The sequence below is a fragment of the Scleropages formosus genome, chromosome 25 (assembly GCF_900964775.1).
Source record: "Scleropages formosus chromosome 25, fSclFor1.1, whole genome shotgun sequence".
NCBI classification, from domain to species: domain Eukaryota; kingdom Metazoa; phylum Chordata; class Actinopteri; order Osteoglossiformes; family Osteoglossidae; genus Scleropages; species Scleropages formosus.
Window position 1 is genome coordinate 13,473,577 of NC_041830.1, and position 21,363 is coordinate 13,494,939.

At 48.8% G+C, this 21,363-nt stretch overlaps 2 protein-coding genes across 6 annotated transcripts in view; one reads left to right on the forward strand and one right to left on the reverse strand.

Moving 5' to 3' along the window:
- The first annotated feature begins 222 nt into the window (after positions 1–222).
- On the forward strand, positions 223–9,494 carry stk25a (serine/threonine kinase 25a). Its single transcript, XM_029248964.1, has 11 exons — positions 223–1,408; positions 6,266–6,496; positions 6,727–6,783; positions 7,009–7,117; positions 7,207–7,364; positions 7,537–7,722; positions 7,929–8,074; positions 8,169–8,277; positions 8,530–8,601; positions 8,791–8,927; positions 9,231–9,494. The coding sequence occupies exons 1-11, from the start codon at positions 1,379–1,381 to the stop codon at positions 9,268–9,270; spliced, it is 1,275 nt and encodes a 424-aa protein (XP_029104797.1). The 5' UTR covers positions 223–1,378; the 3' UTR covers positions 9,271–9,494.
- A 1,654-nt stretch (positions 9,495–11,148) lies between these two features.
- LOC108921650 (FERM, ARHGEF and pleckstrin domain-containing protein 2-like) overlaps positions 11,149–21,363 on the reverse strand; it is a 35,573-nt gene continuing 25,358 nt past the window's right edge. The window contains exons 14-27 of one of the 5 annotated variants that reach the window (XM_018731228.1): positions 20,766–20,950; positions 19,763–19,858; positions 19,538–19,671; positions 18,513–18,594; positions 17,868–18,105; positions 17,564–17,694; positions 16,778–16,846; positions 16,594–16,683; positions 15,469–15,551; positions 15,203–15,321; positions 14,333–14,496; positions 12,358–12,465; positions 11,864–12,015; positions 11,149–11,751 (exon numbers count right to left, since the gene is read on the reverse strand). In XM_018731228.1, the coding sequence (XP_018586744.1) occupies positions 11,661–11,751; positions 11,864–12,015; positions 12,358–12,465; positions 14,333–14,496; positions 15,203–15,321; positions 15,469–15,551; positions 16,594–16,683; positions 16,778–16,846; positions 17,564–17,694; positions 17,868–18,105; positions 18,513–18,594; positions 19,538–19,671; positions 19,763–19,858; positions 20,766–20,950 (1,742 nt within the window). In that variant the 3' untranslated portion in view covers positions 11,149–11,660. Of the gene's footprint in view, positions 11,752–11,863; positions 12,016–12,357; positions 12,466–12,925; positions 13,530–14,332; positions 14,497–15,202; positions 15,322–15,468; positions 15,552–16,593; positions 16,684–16,777; positions 16,847–17,563; positions 17,695–17,867; positions 18,106–18,479; positions 18,595–19,537; positions 19,672–19,762; positions 19,859–20,765; positions 20,951–21,363 lie in introns of those variants that run through there. The other 4 variants (XM_018731227.1, XM_018731225.1, XM_018731230.1 and 1 more) reach the window with 4 other exon arrangements.

Consider the following 21,363-nt stretch of genomic DNA (forward strand, 5'->3'; position numbering starts at 1 on the left):
GTCCCTGTCCCCTACTCTGTCTCTCTTCTGTCCCTATCTTCCCCTTTCTGTCTTCCTTCTGTCCCCCCACTTTTTCTCCCTTTTGTCCCTGTCTCTTTCCCCCCGTCTCCCTCCTGTCCCCCCTCTCCGTCTCTCTCCTGTCTTACCCCCGTCCCTCCCCGTTCTGTCTCTCTTTGCCCTGCGCTCCATCACCCCCCCCCCCCGTCTCTCTTCTGCGCCCCTCCCGTGTCTCACGCACTTCATCTTACAGTCCAGTCCGGCTACTTCCCACAAAAGCATCTTTCTTTCCTGCACCGCTACTGGCACGAATCGACCTGCTGCGCCTGGGAAATCCGTTACATATTTATAAATGATTGCTGAAAATATTTCAGCGTGCCGGTCATTATTTTAAATGACACATTAATGCGGTTCAACGTGTCTTTCTATTGTTTCCCTCTGGCAAAGCGAGGCTTTGATCTTTGCTGCCGTCTAGTGGTCGCACCGGGAACACAGCGCGGCACAAAGAACACCGTGTTCGGCCCGCGCGCTCGCCCTGCACGCGCCGCTCCACGTTATGTAAAGGTAACAGGTAACAAGTCGCAGGCCCCCTTGCGCGTGTAGTGCCACCGGTGAATATGTCCCTTTTCCCCTGTTTTTGCAGTATGTTATTGACATCGGCATCTATAATTAACCACTGTACAAGAATGAATGGCTGTACAAAGTTTCGCTTGTTTATGAATAATTCTGTTATTTATTATTACAGAGGGTGTGTAAATCTGTAGTACTGATGATACTGGCGAACTTTTGGTCGAGGAAGGCCTAGAGCATTTTTTTTTTTTCTTCCTTTCGGGGCCTATGATTCTTTAATGAATTAACCCGCAGTCTTTAGAAGAGGCTGTTTTGTGAAGGACGGCTACAGTCGACTACGTGTAAGATGGAGAAAAAAAAAAAACCGTCAGATTTTCGCTCCGGCCGACGACGGAGACTACGATTCCCAGAGTGCCCCGCGCACGACGTCGCGAAGTCGCGCATGCGCCCCGTCGCGATTATTATTTTTGTCCCTCCAGCAGCAAATGAAGAGCAGGCAGACTCTCTTCCTTTGATAACAGAGAAATTAAACATTAAATAGGGGAAGTCGAAATCGTTCCGGGCACTGATAGATGGAGTTGTACAAGACATAACAGTGTGGCCTGGCTGCGGAGCGGAGCGTTATCCGGACCGGAGCGGCTCTGGCTGGCTGGTGGGAGGAGGAGGAAGAAAGAGACAGAGAGAGAGAAAGAAGACTGAAGAGTGAGGAGAAAAAAGAGGGAGGACGAGGGAGGAAAGGAGAAAAACAGCCCCTTTTCCAGGAGGAAAGGGTCGCGGCCGCCCGGAGCCCGACCCACCTGCCGAGGAGATCATGGCTCACCTGCGGGACCTGCGCGCCCAGGTGAGGAGCAGCAGCAGCAGCGGCGGCGGCGGTGGCGGGAGGAGGAGGAGGAGGAGGAGGAAGAAGGGGGGGTGTGGGGTCCCTCCTCGGCGGGGGGGGGGGGGGGGGGTCGTCGTAGACCACACACACACACGTTGTAAATAAAGACATACATAACATACAATGAATGTAACTACTGATAGATCCTCGCTCTGGATCGGGTTCTTGAGGGGCCTTATATCTAGTTACCTGGATTTACCTGGTTTGTCGGGTGACCTCTGCTCTGGTCAGCTTTGCTCATCCCTTCACTGGAGTGTGAGCTAATTCAGAGGAAACGTAGGGATCTGTGTGTGAGGTGGTGGGGGGGAATTGCTGCTTTTGCGAATCTAAGCAGTTGTCAGAAAATCCTCAAGTCATCTGCCAGACTGCGCTGCCTCCTGGGTGTCACATTGTCTTCAGAGCATCACTTCACTAACTGTCACTCATGTTAATCTGTTCAGCTGACTTGCAGCATAAGCCCGGTGCCCTGAGCTACTCACAGTGACTGAATCCTTTATGTCGCTGGGTCATTTTTCATTGTATCAAGTTACGTACCTACAGCACGGGCTGGGATTCGAACCTGGGACCCCGAGATTACAAGGCGACGGTGTTAACCACAGCCCAAACCCGTGCGATACCCGCTGCCTCTATTATTATTGATTACTGTTATTGTGATTATTATTCAGTTTTCATCGACCACTTCTCCTGTGCATCGTTAACCTTTAATTAGCTTACGCCTTTGACTAAGTCCGTTTACACCGTTAGATAAGCATCTTCACAGTGGTTTATACAGCGAGGTGATTTTCACAGCATTCATTCAGGGCGAGTACCCTGATCAAGGGTATTGCAGGAGTAGGATTCAGATCAGCAGCCTCCAAACTCTGAGATGACAGCGCTAACCGCTGTGACATGTGCTTCTCTGAACCGAAAATAACCTCTGGAATATCCACATATTTTAGGTATGAAAAAAATATATATCATACAATTAGAGATATTTGGTTATTTATGTTTTTTTCCTCACATTTGCCATATTTGCTTTTTATGAATGAGTGAGGAATATGAGTTAATTTAATGGACAACAGCTATTTTCAATCATCAGATCACATATTCTGCAATAAGTTTAACAACAGATAAAAAATGCGTACTTTTAAATAGTGAAATTCCTTACACTCGGAAATAAAAGCATTTAAAACACACCTGAGCTTACCTGTAACCGAGTGTGTGATTATTACAGCTTCTTTAGTCTACAGGAGGGAATTTACACCCCTGTAAGAAATTTCTGTACGTGAACATGGTAAAACCCACACTGGAGAACCAACATCAAAGTGAGAGTACACTCCTGAAGAGGTAACTGCTCAGCATTCTGCCTGGGACAGTTGGCAAACCGCCAGGTACCAAATACTAATAATTTAAGCCTAATGAAAGTTCGTTTTGCAGATCAAACGAATTGCTTGGCATTAGATCACTGAGCGACCGCAGGGATCACTGGCACGAACGTCACAGCGGACATCGCTCGCAAAGTAATGAAGTTACCGCGCTTTCTCACGGGGCCGTTTCCCGAAAGCATCCCCGGATTCTGATGATGGAGCTCAAAGGAAAGTAAACAAGATTAAGTATATTGCAGGGGTGACATGGTTTTAGGAACCAGAATAATTTCACTGTACGCTGTTCTGTAATGTGTGTTCTGCAGAGCAAGTTTCTCGTGATCCTTGTATATTCCTCTATGAAATTCCCATCGTGGGGCCTGTGAGTGTCATTGTGAGGCCAGAGAAGGAGGCAGTGAAGCGCGGCGAAAGATGCGCAGAGGTGCTGGCAGCGGGACGAGCAAGGAAGCGCTGTCAGATTTCCTGCCATTCATCCCACCGCACTGCTGCGAAAAGTAAAAGGGTGTAAAAAGTGTCGCTGCAGCAGAGGGGGCCGAGCAGTCTCGGTAGGGGTTCCGTGCGCTTGCGGAAACGTGTGCAAGGGGGCGCGACCAGGGTAGGGGTCTGCGGACACTAAAAGTCCCTCTGACACGTGTGAGATGTGCTTGGACGCCCAAGGATGCAGTGAACGTGCGCTGAGTCATGACCCTGTGCGAGAAGAGTCGCACCGCCAGCTTGTGTCCGGTTTCTCCTCCGGGGTCTTAAACCAGCAAATCTGAAATCACATCAGATCAGAAAACTATAAAACATAAATCACTGAAGCGGACGCACTTACTCGGACATCGAAAAGCCAAGGAAAGGAGAGTATTTGAGGTTTTCGTCACAGATTTTATGCGAGCTTGCCCTGCACCCTATGTTTCCAGGATAGGCTCTGGACAACTGTGACCCTGCGATGGGCAAGCAGTTGATGCAAGTGAGGGGAGGAGGGTATCTTGCGGTACATTTTTCTGTAATTGGCAGGAGGCTCCGCGTTTGTCCGTCACACTGAGCCAGCCGGTGTTCTGTTGTTTCAGAACGATCCTTTCGGTACACATTCTGTCCGTGTCCAAGACGGTCCTCAGGGCTCCCGTTCAAAGACGTTTACCTGGCCGCACTCTGGGGTCGTGACCTTCACCTGATGGCCCATTGTGCTCATTCAGGACACGTAGTGTAGCCATGCCAAGACCGCTGATGCAGGTCCGTGTCCCCGCAGGGGAATAGCACTCTTGGGGTTAACGGGGGCGCTGTAGAGCCCCAATGCTCCTCCTCCTGCCAGAGGAAGAGAGCCCCCTCCCCAGATCGCTGCCGTTCATTCATGCCGGTCTGTGCTGCTGCATCCCATACCGTCCCAACCAATCCCACCGCCACCGAAGTCCAGTGATTCACTCGCTCCGGGGCCACACACGTTCCCAGGCAGAAGGCCACCTTTTACGTCACCCAACGTGACAGGCAGCATGTGTCAGCAGCGCTCTTGCGTAGAAGATTAGTATCTCGTCAGCACTCGCAAATCTATATTTAGCCTTTGCTTTTTTTTTTTTTGGTAAGGCTGTACTGTGTTGGTATGGAAGATTGAGCTTGAACTGTAAGGTGGGAGGCGGATCGTTTCCCCCAGGTTGCAACGGCCTGGGGGACTGGGACTGCTGGGGACCACAGTCCTGCTGGACATCGTTGTAGCCTCTTCTGTTCAGCACAGAGAGAGAAGGGAAAAGCAGGCCAGGTACCAGTGTCCTGGACCCCTTCCCTCAAGCAGAGTGATGGGAGGCCAACATGATAGCGGGGACACCTCACTAACTCGGGAGTTTAGACCGTAACTGGCGAGGGCTTCTCTCCGTCTCATCAACAGGCCAGAAGAACAAAGCTGATGTTCTATCATATTCTGCCATATTGTCAGAGTCCTATGCAACATGATGACATAAGGAAACATGGCAAGGATAAAAAAAGAAACAGTTCTTTAATTGTTTAAAAAAGAAACGTGTTCTTAAGTGGCACTAATGTGGTATGGGCTGTTTACGTACCTGTCTCCTGGCAACAGCAAGTGCACCGTGTGGAGGGTGAAACACGTGTCCCGCCGATTCAGCGTCATACCTGGTACTGTCACTAGCGTTATCCCTTCCCAGCCATGCAGGAAGTGCGATATCGCGGTTGTCCCTGGGAAAAACCCGTGTTAAAGGAAAGACCGGGAGGGCCCGTGCTTTCGTCATGCAGTCGCCGAGTTCCTGAACCTTCCTTTTTAAACACACGGCTAAAATGACGGAGATACGAGCCCTTCCTTTTGTTTGGCACTGACGTCATGTTGCGTAGAATTGAACTGCGGAAGCTGGTGCTCACGTTCGCTTACCCATGTAACCTCTTACCGTTACAAATCTTACCTGGCTGCTAGCAAACTTACCACGGTGTGTTTCGGTTTTCATAATCCGGTGTTGGAGATCCCTGCTTCTGGCACGCTGTGGGAGGTGTGGCTTTTCATTGACTGGGGGAGTTTCACTGTAAAGCTCAAAGTGCTAAAGGGCGAAGGAAAAAAAGATTCCAGTCTGAAACTGAGGGCACAATTCCTGACAATTTTCAATAAAGGTCTCAAATGCCACCTCTTTCATCCTGGATCTTCTTGGCACCGTGAAGTTACTCTTACTGCTGTTTACGTAATTCTGTTTCTTAGAAATGGGGAGCATAGTGGCACAGCGGGTAGCGCCGGTGACTCACAGGATCTGTGCTGCGGGTTTGAACCCGGCTCAGTCCGTGTGGATCGCCATGTTCTCTGTGCTTGCTTGGGTTTCTCGCACGTGCTCAGGTTTCCTCACACAGTCCAAAGACTGGTGAATAAGTGGTGCTAAATTGACTGTTGTGTGCGTGAACAAGTGTTGTTTGATGCACTGGTGTCCCATCCTGGGTATATCCTGCCTCACGTCCTCATTATTTCAAAATAATCTGAAAATGGATGAATATACATTAAGTACAAGCAGAGCACAATGACAAACGGTACTCGTGTTGGTTGTGTTCCTGTAGTGGAAACACTGGTCTCTTTGAATGAACTTAGTGTTTCCTCTGAAATGAGAATTGGTTGAAACATTTGACCTGTGAAGTGCGCTTAGTCGACATCCCAATTCAGCGATGAATAATTAAGAACTCAGCAGGAACAAAAGGATTTCAGACCCCTGTCATGATGCATCTTTCTGCAATATAGACAGCCTTTGCTTTGGAATCATGTCAGTTTTATATGTGTTCTCCTTTGAAATGACTCATGCAGATTGGCACTTTTGCTATTTCCTTTACTGGAATTGCCAGTGGGGCTTGACATTTGTAAACAAACCTGTCTATTGACGTATTACAAGGATGATGTAGCTCGAACTCCTACCTCTTGCACAACACATTTACAGGTATACCAATGTAAGCCGTGAAGCTTTGAAAAGAAAGTTCAAGTGGGTTCTTGTGTTCGCAGAACACACGCTTGGATCCCGAGGAGTACTTCACTAAGCTTGACCGCATTGGGAAAGGCTCCTTCGGCGAGGTCTACAAAGGTATCAACAACCGCACCAAGGAGGTGGTGGCCATCAAGATCATCGACCTAGAAGAGGCGGAGGATGAAATCGAGGACATCCAGCAGGAGATTACCGTGCTCAGTCAGTGTGACAGCCCCTATGTCACCAAGTACTTTGGCTCCTACCTCAAGGTACTGCTGCTCCACTCAATGGAGAATATCTTTCATTGCAATTAATGCACCACTGTATTATAGCTTGGGTAATAAATTATGAATGAACTAAAAGGTAGCCAATGCACAGCCAGCTGGCACTCCATCTAGTCAATGACTCGACAGGACAGAATATAGCAGACAACTCTGCATGCGTCCTTCATCTCTGAGTGTGAACAGCTGAGCTCTAAGGAGGCCTTGTCTTTCTCCAGGGGACCAAGCTTTGGATCATCATGGAGTATCTAGGAGGGGGTTCTGCTCTGGATCTGGTAACAGTTTGCTGTTTATTCATTTGGCTGATTCTCCTGGGCCGATTCTCTCGTGGCTAAATACAAACAGATTGCGCCTGAGAGAAGTTGCTTTGTTCCATTCTCTTTGTCGATCGCCTTGTGCATTCTGCCTGAAAGGCGGTGTGTGTTGTTGAGGGACATTTGTTTCCTCTTATCTCATTTGTGGGAATAAGAATCCCCCCCTACCCGTCTTTCTTCATACAGTTAAAGCCAGGCCCCCTGGAAGAGACCTACATTGCTACAATACTGAGGGAGATCCTGAAAGGTCTTGACTACCTGCACTCAGAGAGGAAGATTCACCGGGACATCAAAGGTGAGGAGGATGATCCTTCCCCTGAACTTCCTGTGAGCTCTGTCTGTCAATTGCATGAACGTTTGTGTGTCTGCACCTCTGACCCCCAGCTGCCAACGTGCTGCTGTCGGAGCACGGAGACGTAAAACTGGCCGACTTCGGAGTGGCGGGGCAGTTGACGGACACCCAGATCAAGAGGAACACGTTCGTGGGCACGCCCTTCTGGATGGCACCGGAGGTCATCAAGCAGTCAGCATACGATTTCAAGGTGAGACATAGCAAGGTCAAAGCAAGAAGCTTTTGAACTTGATGCTCAGCCAGTGGTGGCAACAGACTTGTTTGTTCTTTCCAGAAGGCATTGCAAACATTTGATAAGCAGGCAATGTGGGATCTGTCCAGATTTCAGAACCAATGTGTATTTGTGTGTATGCTCATGGCAGGCGGACATCTGGTCCCTGGGAATCACAGCCATTGAGCTGGCCAAGGGGGAACCCCCAAACTCTGACCTTCATCCCATGAGGGTACTGTTTCTTATCCCTAAGAACAACCCCCCAACCCTGGAAGGTGCCTACAGCAAGCCCTTTAAAGAGTTTGTGGAGGCATGCCTCAATAAAGACCCCCGCTTTGTGAGTACACTTTAGTTTTTTTTTTCCCCCATGGATCAATAAGATACACACATACCCCTCAAACTTTGGTTTCACATCCAGCAAGATTTGGGTTTTAATTGCCACTTTTCTGCAAAGGATGAATTGAAAAGTACAGTAATATTCACTTATGAGTTCATAGTTGTCCCCTCCAGCCAGTAAGTGTGCATATAACTTCTGCCTTGCAGCGGCCCACTGCCAAGGAGCTGCTGAAGCACAAGTTCATCACACGCTACACCAAGAAAACGCCCTACCTGACAGAGCTCATTGACCGATACCGCCGGTGGAAGTCTGAAGGCCATGGGGAGGAGTCGAGTTCCGACGATTCAGACATGTAGGTGCCATTGCCTACCCCACTCATGTAGTTAATGGACATCCCATCTGGGTAATTGTGCTTGTTGACGCCTCCCCTTTTTTGGTTCCCTCAGGGATGGCGATGGTGACGACAGAGACCAGTGTCCCATGTGGACTTTCCCAACGGTGCGGCCCAGCTCCCTCACCAAGCTCCAAAAGAATTTTACTGGTGGAGACACAGAGGTGAGTGGCCTGCTGAGACTTTTTCCCGTTCAAACATTTCCATGTGGTGGTTTGTTTGGCTGGTCATTCAGCAGTGCAAATCTTATCTGACATCCAAGTTACAAGGGGAAGTTCAGAACTGATTTGTCTAAATGACCAGCTGTTCAGCTGTTAAAAGTTCTTGGTAACTTACCCATGAAGGACTCTACAGAGGAATGACTTTCACGAAGCCAGGGGGTTAGGCATTAATCATGGGGTCCTTTTTCCATGCAGGCCACAGAGGCGGTGAAGAGGCAGCCGAAGTCCCAGTGTCTTTCAGCATTGGTTACGCCCATCTTCAGAGAGGTACAGTTGGGTTCTGGACTCAGAAGGACCTAATCCATCTCAGGTCTTAGACTTTGTGACCTTTTGATCTCCAGTGCTGGTGCCCAGGTGCTCTTCCTGCTAAGATCAATTAATGGTCTAGTGCATTACTCTCCTGTTGAGGTGAACCAGTGATGAAGCAACTTCTTGGTGCCATCTTCTGTTCTCCAGCTGAAGGAGAAGAAGCGAGCAACAGGAGGAGGGGTGGGCACTATCGAGGAGCTGGAGAATGCTTTCAGCCTGGCCGAGGAGTCCTGTCCAGGGATCTCGGACCGCCTGGTCACGAACATGATGGAAAGACTGCGCAGGCGAGTGCTCAGCCACAGGATTCCACTTTCGGCAGAGAAACCGCAACGATCGGTCGGCCACAGCTTCAATTTACTTCTCACAGCATTATGAATTAAGACCATATGGTCGCAGCTTAAGAATCCAATCAATATGGGATGACCTCAATATGGCCTGTCAACACACAACCATGCTGAGATCTGCTTCCAGGACACTCAATGTGATGTCTGAAATGTATTTGTCTTTATAGAGGATGATTTAACTCCATAAATGCTGAACTCACTTTGCTGTGGAGAAAGCGCTCTAACCCAGGTTTCCTCCAACAGGTTCTCTCTCAATGGGAACACCACCCCTTCCTCACGGTAAAACTCTGCAGCTGCTGCTCTTGTCTAATGTCCATCCCCCCCCCCCCAAGCTGGCCCACCTCAGCCCACTCTGCTACTGCTCCCACCCCAGAGATCGTCAATATTTTTACATTTTCTTTATAGAAAGTTTAGAAAAAAAGAAAAAAAAGGAAAACAGATTGAGGAGAGCTGTGTATAACTCAACTGTATTAGGTGGTCGTATATAAATAAAGTTTATGAAACGTCTGAGGTGGATCTGCTGGTGGTTTTGGATTCAGATGATGCAAAGACATGACAATGCGGAGAAAAATTAGTGACTAAACGCACAGTTCAAGCCAATGTGATTTTATTTTTTGTTGTAAATAACATGGGGGAAGTTACATGCAGAATTAAAAGGAGTACAGATCCCTCAACACAATAAATAAACACAAAGGGGAGATAACTCACTGACCGCCACCACTCAGTTGACTAGTAGTCAGCATCTGAGGGGTGACTGATCTTACACCCAGCCTCATGAAGACAAGAACTGGGGAGCACTTTGTACTATACTTGTTTGAGAGTTCATGAATATTCAACACCAAGAGACAAAAGAAATTACCAAATGTGTCTTGGGAAAAAGTAACACGAAACACCCAGTTAAAGCACATCTAAGCACTTCTTGTGACTAGCTGTGACATCAGGACTGTTGACCACCATCTCTTTCCATTCACCATAACATTTTGCACATGAAACGGACAAATAAAAAAAAATGGTGGCCTATGGCAGAAGAGGATAAGCTGGTAGAGACAAAGATCTTAGGTTCGTTCAAACAGGAACTAGGCAGTAGCCCATGTTCCTCAGCTGGGGGAGGGAGAAGGAGGGGAGAGGAAAAAAAAAAAAATCACTAGAACCACAAAGGCCAGAGTTAAGGTGTGTACCATTACCGGCCAAGGCTCAAGTCAAAGCCTCTTCATTGTGTACAACCCAACCGCTCTTTAACCTCATAATGGCAATCAATTTCAGGTGTGTCCTGCCACAAGTTACAGCTGTGAAAACAGCCATTATCAATAAAGTTCCACAATGCCCTGGGGTGTTTGAGAGTTGTGAACCTGGCAGGTTTACAGCAAGTGGAACTTAAGGAAAAATTTCCTTTTCAAACTGACCTTTGTAAATTCCTGAAAATACTGCAGTATTCTGGTTTTTAATCAAAGAATATAAAAAAAAACCCAACATCTGAGCAACTTTTTACATCTTACTGATATTCTGAGCAACAGTCATTTTAAAACAGTAACAACCCCCTCAACCCCTGTAAAAAAACCTTTACATTAGCACACATATAAACATTCTATAAATCCCTAAACAGTTTAAAATCAGCAACGAACATTTCAACATATCTCTTTCAAAGGCGTCAATGTGTCAGCTGAGATGCGACTGCTGCGCAGCTCTCCGTCACCTCCCCACTACCTCTCTACTTTTCGGTACCTCACTCAGATATGCTTCACTCCGCACTCATGCTGCTCCAGCCAGACACTCAGACACAGCAGTGCTCAGAGGGCAGGAACGCAATGGCACCACCCTCAGGGCTTCGGCAGACCACCCTGCCGCTAGCCTCAGTCAGCCTTCTCTCAACTCTGTGTGTGTGTGTGTGTGTGTGTCAGTCAAACTTCCTGGCTGCCCCTTCAGGTGCCCAGACCTACTCCCCCCTCTCGATGCGCACTCATCCTTTGTCTCCGCATAAACCCCTTCTTCCACAAGAACACGCTGCACTTGGCTCTCTCTTCCCCAGTCCAGTTCCCATCCATATACTTCCAGTGCAGTGGGTTGTCAAACATGCCTAGACCACGGCGTATTACTTTGGTGGCAATGAAATCAACTATTCTTCCTTCCTTTCAGCCCAAGTGGCACAGACATCTCACCCCCCCCCAGGGCGCATAGGACATCGCACGCATTAATAAAAACGATATTCAACGTAAAGCTCATTTATGAGTAGCCTTTGCCTACTGAAGTAAGACCATTTGGCACTATAGACGCTAAGGGGACCTCTATTTTCGTACCCACACGCATACCATGCGTTCACCCTCCCAAATACATCTACACGTACAATTTTGCGTATTTTCCTGTTCTTACACCTGAAAGGTGCCTCGGGGTCCTGCTCTTCCCTGCGACGTCGATATGATTCACCGGCACAGAGAAGGCCGACACTCGGCTGCGACGCGCCCGACACGGAGCCATTGCCCAAGACGCACGGAGGGGCTCAAAGAGCGCGAAAACAGAACATTGTCTTTCAGAGCCCTGCTGGCCTTGTCCTGTTTCTCAAAGAATTCTGCTGCCAACAGGACAGGAGTTTCTCTAAAAAGCGGTTAAAAATAGCTGTGGCGGGCCTCAGCAATACCCCACCCTCCCCAGCTCCTGGAGCACCACCCAGTCAGGTAATCAGTTGCCACTGATCTCCAGGGTATCCTTGGGGACGAGAAGACTCATCCTGCCCGGAGCGTTGGCTGCGCTCTTTATCACCTCCATCCACCTGCAGGGGGCGCAAGAGCAGACAATGGATTCATCTCAGACACACTAAGATACATAACATGGGCTCCCAATTTTGTGTGTGTGTGTGTGTGTGTGTGTGTGTAGACCAGCACCTTGAGAATGTGTATTCGCTCTCCGCCCGGAAATAGTACACGTGGGACTTGAACTGCAGCTTGAAGACAAACTCCTTGTGGATGCTGTCCGTCTCGCCTGGGGTGCTGACCGTGTAGCCCAGAAGCGGGAGACTGGCCAAGGGGTAGTCATCCTGTGCAGTGAATGGACACACGGACACACACACACGGACACACACAGCTGGTGCTTTTATCTGTGGATCTGGCTGCTTTTCAGAAGAGCAGATTAAACCCGAGCTGAAATGATACGCTCAGAGTTTAGCACTGCCGATGTCTCATCGGTCTCAGAGGTAAGTGAGCATTAAGTAATTAGGCTGCTCCGGGATCACAGGAAGTGGTTTCGTGCCCAACATAAATCAGGCAGCTGCAGAGGCAAACCCAGCAGCACATCGAGGGCCCACGGGAACAACCCAATCAAGGTTTTACATGGGCGATGAGAGCAGCGAAGAGACTGATCTCCCCAGGAGCTTCTCTACCTGATGAGTCTTGTAGAAAAACAAGCAGAAGTTGGTGAAGACCACCCACAGCTTCTGCCACCCATTGCTGTTCTTGAACTTCCTCAGGAGGTATCCAGAGAGCTGGTTCTGGGACAAAGACCAGTGGAAGAAAGTGATCAGTCACGGTGTCCTCCAGCCCAAACATTCTTACTCCTCCCTGTCCACTCCAGTTAGACGTGATGAGGGGAAGCGGTGACTTGATCAAAAGCTCAGCACCGTCCTCCAACATCACTTCCTGTGGTACCTCTACTGCTGCAAATAGAACACGGCCTCTTACAAAGCGGGCTTGCTGCCAAGTCCTGGATAAGAGGCCTTGCTAAGACGGGAGCTAAGAAGGTCAACGGATTTAGGAGCTGCAATTTAAAAGGTCGAGCCCGATCAAGCTTGCAAATGTGTCCTTCGGTTGGTTTGCAGCAGCGGCGCTGCTTCTAGGTTGTGACCCCCAGCGCTGCAATGGACAGCCGGGGGCAGCTCCGCCCATTCGGGACCCCCAGTGGGGTTTTTCCGTTCAATGCTAATGTATTATGAAGGACCATGAACGCTGGGGTGATTAGGCCTGCAGCGTGTGTTAAGTTACATGTTGCAAGTGACCGCCCATGAAATGAGATTAGTGAAGAGCTGTAAAATGGATGGAAAATCTTTAAAAAAAAAAAAAAAACTGAAATCCAGCATCACAGTACAGGTAAATATTTGCACAGCAGGAGGGTGCAGAAAGCAGAGTAATGTCAATTTTTTCCACTTAGGGATGTGAACCAGAGTTATTTACAGTGGCAAACAATTAAGCGTCATGATGATTATTCTAGAACTACGGTTTCTAAGCAGCAGAAACTTCCGTTCGATGGATAACCACAGTGCGATTGTGCAACACTAAGTTCAACTTGATGTTGATATCTTGCAGGGCTCCACTTGGGCACATTACTGCAGGGCATTTAAATGCCCGAATAACTGAGGAGGAGCAGCCACACTGTGAGGTCAGAGGTATGAGGTTAGAGCGACAGGGTCCAGCGGTACCTGGTTCATGCGCAGGTAATCGGACAAAGAGAGGTTCTGGTTGCGGTACCAGCACACATGCGTGATGGTGTTGGGTCTCTGGCCCTGACCCAGGAGGTACCTAGGGGGCAGCTCTGGAGAGGCGGCTGGTGAGCTGAAGACTGACGGACAGGAGGAGAGGCAGGCAGAGCGAGAGGGGTGGAAAGGGAGCGTGCAATGGAGAGAGGGAGAGAGAGAGAGGACAGTGGTGTTAGCACACAGTTGTGGGAGCAGCGCTGCTTAGAGAGACCAGGCATCCCAGCTTGAGCTCCAGTGCCACACTGTTAGTCAGAAAGGAAAGTGGTTAATGTTCTCCAGCTTCTCAAAAAAGATGGTGGGGGGGAGGTTTGTCTCGACGTGACGTCAGAGGAAACTTTCCGGTGTGGGTGCGTGCGTGTGCGTCCTCCGTTTCCACACGCATCACACTCGACAGGGCCAAACCGTCACTATCGGATGATCATGCCACATAACCATGGAAACCAATTACATGCAGAAAACTGGATTCTTTCATCGTTAAGGACGACAGATCGCATTCAGAAAGAGTGATGAGCGATGAGGTGAAACCGGAGGGTGAGCAGCGGAAGGGGGTGTGTCCTTGCTGCGTCCCCCCAACACACAGCACGCTGTCCGACAGCAATGCAGCAAGCAGGCAGGCGTGATTGCTGTGAGCTGTTAGTGGAAAGAAAGAATGACCCAGAAGGTGGCGCTGCAGAGAAGCGCCAATTGCAGTAAAAAATAAAAGAAAAAATCCTAGAGGAACATTTTTGTTTACAGCTAGCAGACCCCCTTCGGTAAACGATTCCTCCTCCTTGCTGGAGAGTTACACCTGAGCTCACCAACAATAAAAGGGGGGGGGGGGGTGTGGAGATGCTGTGTGGGCAGAGAGGGGTCTCTGCACTGAGGGGGCGGGAGCAGGGAGGGGTACCTCCACGGCAAGGCTGTGGTCAGACATGGAGACACTGGTGTTGCGGTGCCAGCACACGTGCATGGTGGTGTTGGCGCGATGGTGCGTCTGCTTCTCCAGGGAGGTGTGTGACGAATGGGTCTCATCCTCCGACTCCTGCTCCAGTGACACTTCGTCGGAGGACCCTGCCGAAGGTGCAGCGGGGGAGCGGATGGTGTGTATCGTATTAAAGCTGTGTTGCACCGAGGATGAAACTAAACGCCCAAAGTTACGTTTTCACACCACGCGGACGTGCGGCAAACCCGACACTGACGCGCGAACAACCAATTATTAGTGAGTGTGAGAGTCACAGTGGATGGGGTCATTCTCTTCATTCACCATGTGGTTAACACGGTGGTGTAGAGACACACACACAAAGTACTCACACTGGAGCTCAGAGCAGTTTGGCTGAGTCACCAACACAGGAAAAATCAATTCAAATTACAGACAGAGACAGAGCTGTGGATCAGTAATAGGGTTAGGATTACGAACTGTACTTTAGACATTTTATCATCCATTCATTCATCAGCTGACACTTTTCTCTCAAGAGACTTACACTGTTAGGTTTGTTCACTAAGCTCCTTACAATGATTTACCCCTTCATACAGCTGGGTAGCGTTTACCATCACAGTTCAGGGCAAGTCCCTCGGTCGAGGGTACTACAGCGGGAGCAGGATTCAAACCTTTGACTGGAAGGCAACAGATGTAACCAAGAAGCGCCCGTGTTTTTCACCTGCGACAGAAATGCCCTTTGGGCCTCAGGTTAAATCTTTACTGCCTCCATGTTGGGCACACTGCTGGCAGCTGCAGAGAAAGTGTGGGTACACCAGCAGGTAGTGAGGGACCTCTTACTGTCGGAGCGATCGCACTGCCCAGAGTCCAAGAGAACGCCACTCTTCTCCTGCGACTTCTTAGCCATGTCGATTGCAGCGTTCAGATCTTCGATCCACTTCCCCATCTCTACCTTGGAGCTGAGAAACCATAGGATAAATCTAAATGTATTGTGCTAATCCGTAGACAAGACCACTCGAGAAAAAGAAGAAAAAAAAAAAAAGAAAAAAAAGGAACGTTTGTCTGCGGCCTTGGCGTGTTTCTATGGCAACGGGTCTGCTCCTCACCTGGCGGCCACCACGATGGTCCTCTGCGCAGAGTATATTGTGAAACAGTGTGGCACAGACCACTCGTTCTCGCTCTCCTCGACCTACGCACACAAAGACGGAGAGCGTCAAGCTGAAAGGTAACCAAGATAGCACGGAAAACAGGCATGTGCCACGTGTACAGACAGACAGACACAGCTCCAGATCCATTCCAGCAGGTCATGAGTCCCCCATGGGATCAGCAACTGAAGCATCTGTCAGGGAGGAGTCCTACAGCTTCCACATCTGATCCTCTATATCAGCAGCTCTCAAAGAGTTTGGGGCCGAGGTCCACTTTAGCAAAGTAGAAGATACACGGCTCACCACCTATGGCCTACAGCAAATTTATAGCATAAATTCCACTAAGAATTGACGACCTTACAGAAAATGAATATGATGACTAACTGCTCGAGTAGAACTTGTCTCACATTTGCAGACCATGGGTGATCTGTGGACCACAGCAAGAGAACCATGGCTCTATAGCGCACAGGATTCCTGGGAAACCTGTAACCGGGCGTGACCCTGTGGCGGTGTTGCTACGAAGATCCCCCCCACCCCCATGTGGGGAGGCCACGGTTACTCACCGGTGCATCCAGCAGTATGAGCTGCAGGCAGGAGTGAAGCAGAGACAGGTAGGTTACTGAAGGGAAGCTGCAAGGCCTTAGAGCTCAACGGAGCTCATCACTACCACTTGGCCAAGCAACAGGGAAGAGTAAGGAAGACTGGGTTCAAAGGGTTTTTACTCATCTTTGAGCCAAGAGTCAACGTGCACCGGGACACACTGGTGAACTTGGCCTCGGTCCAAACCGTCGCACAGCTGAGAGGCGGGATGAGCAAGAGTGTCGAATTCTGGTACGTCGAGAGCAAGGACTGCGACAAGCTGGAGCCCTCGACGTACCAGAATTCGACACTCTTGCTCATCCCGCCCAACGAGAAGCCCAGGAAACCGTCCACTTCCACGCTTCGCAAAGCTCACGAATTATGAGGTTGTTGAATGATTAGCACGAAGGATGCGGAGATGTCAGGCGCAACCACATGTCAACTGTTTGGCAACGTTACGGGACGCAGGACAAGCTAAAGATATCAGATTGAAGGAGCTGTACTCACGATCATGCCGCGTAGGGGCAGCTGCCCGTGTACTTTGAACTGGTTTGTGGCCGTCACCCCTTTGCTAGTGTACAGGAGCATGTCGGAAAACTGCGAAAGCACAAGACGAAGCGTTTCATCATCTGTGCCGATTCCTGCCTCCTGCTGTGGACTGACGTGGTCTGGCTGCCTGCAGATGACTCACCAAGAAGAACATCCGCTGCTGCAGGCCTTTCTTGGTGAGCTTGAAGAGGCAGCCCTCCCGAATGAACTCCTGAGAGCGAAATGGACATTATGCCACACGAAGGACAATAAACGGTGGCCAAATAATAAAATCCAGGTGAAGACTAAAACAGAATGCTTCCCCCCATCAACCTGGGAATCACATATAATAATCCATATCCGCACTTGAATGGACATTAAGATACCACTGCTGAAATTTAACTAGAAACTCATTTAATGCAACCTGTTATTTTTAATCCCGCTGCTATTTCTATCAGTATATCCGTGTTAAGCAGACATGCTCATAAATATTCACGCAGGTAATTGTACTGTCCTGTTTGCACTGAGTGTATATTATTTACTCTTCAGCATTTAAGATGGAATACTTCCCAGTAGAACACAGACAAAACAAGAAAGTGCAGTTGCACAGACATAAATAATGGGACGCGCGCACGCGCACACTTTGTGGTGTACAGGTATGTTATACTACCACTTAACATTCCGCATGTCCAATGTCTCTTAAGGAGCATCCACTACATCATTTCCTTATATTTGCAAACACACTTGGCCACTAAAGTAATCTCATCAATATCCTCCTATATCTGCAACCTTTCGGCAGGTACCAGTGTTTCGTAGCGGGTTTGGTACGAAAGGAAATTCTAGCCCTTTTACTTTTGGCTGAAAGAGCCCAAGTTTTACATAAAAAAAGCAAAAAGACTGAGGTTGCAGAGCCCAACACAAACAATGAAATGCTGAGGGTTGTACCCACCCTGCCAGAAGCAATGAGGTTCTCGATACCGATGAGGTCCCTCTGGAGCTCCGTGAGCTTTTGGAAGTTTTCCAGCCGGAGGAGGCTGCTCTGGAGCTGTCTGGCCATCTCCGCCACCACCTTCAAGGCCTCTACAGAGTGACGTGGAGACGAGGAGTGGAACATAGAGGGAGACTGATGAGTTGGGGATCTGATATCTAGAGCAAGACACAGACACTTCCTGTGTTTAAGCGCAGCCCGCATCTCATATATGGAAGGATGAGGGCTTCTCGGTGCTTTCTTGGCCTCAGGAGGTCTCACCCACCCAGGCAGTCATTGCGGTCCGGGTGCTGGGGTATGTAGTGTCTGCACAGTCGCTCCAGGATGAGCTTGTAGTGCACGAGCCGCTGGATGGGCTTCAGCAGGAACGTGTTGAGGGGCAAGTAGCACACCTTCTGCAGCTCAAACTCTTTGTAGACCGTCTCTAGCTTCTTCAGCCGCTTCGTGGCCTTCTCTAGCTCCGTCAGCACCTCGTCGTGCTTCTGCAAGTAGCTGGTGAACTCCTGGGCGGGAGACGCATATGAGGCCATTACATTAAGGCAAAACACCTAAGAGTTTCAGATCCCCACAAGCTAAACATGGTGACCTTCAAACCATAGGACCTTCACATATTGCAATCCCAACAATATCCTTCTCATGAGAGAAAATGCAACACAGCATATGCTGGCTTAGAATGGAAAACCTCAATAATAAAATGCAGCTGCATTTCCACAAAGCAGAGCTGAAGACGACTGACGACTCGGATGGCGAGGCGTCCTTATTGAAGAGGAGCAGGCGTTGCTTCCGGCTCTGCAGCCAAACTGCACAGTACAGGCCTAACGGAGATTGACAGGTCTGAAGGGCCGGCCGCGTTTGGAAACCGAGCGAAAGAGAGCACCTGCCCACACTTAGCCAGAAGTGTCGCTGTCACCTTCAGAGCACACATGTTCTTCAGCATCACGTCTCCGATCCGCTGGCAGTCACCCTTCACGTGGCCATTAGAGCGTCCCTCCCTAGTGACAACAGAAGTGTTAGAAACCAACAAAAACGGCAGTCCCTCTTTTCTTGTTAAACCACCATACAAATTCACTCTGTGATATCAAACACAGGCTGATTAGTCTGATCATATTACTATAATATGAATTACTATTACATTATTCTTGCAATCTTGGCAAGAAGATTTACATTACTATAATCTACACTCGAAGTTTTCTCTAGAAATATGTGGATGACCAAAATGTTTAACTTTCTCCCACAGGAAAAATTTACATTTTATCTGCATGATTTAAATACTGGAATGTCTCTGGATCTGAAATGTTTCTGGATCCCTTTTAACAGTGCGGTATACAGGGTTCTATTATGACATTATCGTAAGAGAAACACCCTTATAATGTATTATTTGAGCCATAAGGAAATAACTGACACGCATAAATGCTGCAGTATACAATAAAGCTTTTATACTTCTCCACAAATGTCACACATCATTCACGTTTAAATTGTCTTTCATGTTTTCCTTTCTGCACCACTAGAACACTTTCAGTTGGAACCCACTGTACAAAAAATATCATGAATGAATTACAAAAGAAATGTTCTGTAAGTAAAACACAGCTGCTGACAGTCAGTAGGAAATAGTGTCTTTGGCAGTGTGGTCAAGCCATGTTATTGTACAGCAGATTGCACAGTCGTCAGACTTTACAATCAAATGTCAGTAGTAAAAATGTGATGAGATTGAGGATTACCTGTAATCATACCCATGAAATACTATAACCATTTACCCCAGCTTTATTCATTAGGGTGCATCTGGAATTCCTCTATGTACTCTTTCTGTCTGTGACTCCACATTGTTCTGTCGCTGACCCAAACAAACAAAAAAAAAAAAAAAAACCCAACAACAAATCGACAAATCAAATCTCCCCAGAAATGTTTTTCATAGCTCCTGCAGACGTGGGAACGGACCAGAGAGCCAGCCTTTGGTCGATCTCCTTGAGGAATCCTCGGTGGAACTCGTAGATGGGGTCGATGTTGGAGAAGAGAAGGGTCATCAGGCCTTCAGGCATGGCATTCTCTTTGATGACGGCGCTGCGGAACCACTGTAGCGGGACGCCGATAGCAGGCGTCAACCCAGGACACAAAGGCTTAGACCAAAGTAATGCATTATGGGTAGAGAATCAAACCGCTCACCACCGTGATAACCTCCAGGTCCTTCAGGTAGGTTCTCTCAGTGGTCAGTATCTCTTTGGCGATGAAATAGGCCTTGTCGGTGGGGTACCTCTGAAGCTGTCACAAAAAACATTACAGGATCAATACGCTTGTTTAATATTAGAAAGGATGTGTTTATGGTGCAGCAGACAGTGGGCTCTCATTTCAGACTCCACAGCACACCTCACAACCTTCGTTGATGTTCTTCAAGCAAAATTCTGGCTGCAAGTCTGCATTCTGGGCTGATTAACTGTTAACCGGTGTCCGCCTTTCAAACTTGTCCCAATAACTTAAGTTTTGGCAGTAATACAGCAAAGTACAAATTGGATGACAAACAACAGTTTTTTTTGGGATATCCACAAATCAGCACCTTTAGAATGACTCTGACCCACTGGTGAGGGAAACACATAGTGAATAGTGCAACAAGGATCTTTTCTTATGGGGGGGGGGAAGACTCCGCAGAGCACCACAGCACAGGAGGACCCCCCTCCCCCATCTAAACACTGATTCACCGCTCAAATATGTGTACTTTAAAATACTCGGATTGGCTTGGAGGCTGGCAGGCAGATAGGCTGGGAGGTACGACACGTGGGGATGAAAGAAGCACGAACTTGACTCGACGATAGCGCACTCTCTCATTCTCTCTCTCTCTCTCACACACACACACACACACACACACACACACACACACACACACACACACACACACAGAGCAGGCTAAGCCAGATATCAAAACCCTGTTCAGAACCATATCAAAGAACTACAACATCAAGCCATGACCAATATTAGTGGTTGTATGGTGGAGGGGCTAACTAAGAACACACAGTGCGGCTTGATCCGGGTCATGGCACACAGAGAGGTGACCGATTAGCAGCCACACAAAGAATCAGTTAGGGTGAGGGAACCTGAGGCAATCTTACTGGACAGAACAGTTGAGCAGGAGAGCAGATGGGGAGGGTTGGGGTGGGTCGTATGAGTGCTGTACCTTCCTCTTGCCCTCCTCGTCCTCATCCTCAAGTCGGGCACTGCCCACCTCGCTCAGGACGGGGCTCTGCAGGGGTGAGGGCGCTTGGCCTGGGAGGCTGAGGGTGGACATCTGGAAAGATGGGGAGAGGCAGAGGGGGCTGTCCAGGCCGGAGGGTGACAGCTGGGGGCTCTCCGATGGCAATCCTGCGAATGAGTGCAACAGAGAGAGAAAAATTCTTAGCAGGGAACACAAACACAGCAGAAAAGGTCTTACAGGACTGTTGCACCCCCACCGCCGAGTTAGTTCTCACCCCCCATAATTTCCCCCAACCCCAGAGATGATCACTACAGATCCTCACATCTTCAAACAAAAAGTATAAATAACAAAAGCATGCAGATGAACCAATGTGTTCATTAGCCCTTTGAAGATTCGGCTACACCCCCTCCCGTGGAGAGCCAGAGGACAAAAGCAAAGGGGGGGGGGTTGGGTGGGAGGTTTACCCTACAGGACAGCGGGGCTTTCTCACACAGATGTGTCTAATCCCAACCATGCGAGACGTCTCCATTCCGCGCTTTGATGAAACGCTCGTCTCAACAAGCCGATGGACAGAATGTTT

Coding starts and splice junctions, on each gene's coding strand:
- stk25a (XM_029248964.1), top strand. CDS start 1,379: ATGGCTCACCTGCGGGACCTGCGCGCCCAG. Junction 8,602..8,790: donor TTACGCCCATCTTCAGAGAG/GTACAGTTGGGT, acceptor TCTGTTCTCCAG/CTGAAGGAGAAGAAGCGAGC. Junction 8,928..9,230: donor ATGATGGAAAGACTGCGCAG/GCGAGTGCTCAG, acceptor TTCCTCCAACAG/GTTCTCTCTCAATGGGAACA.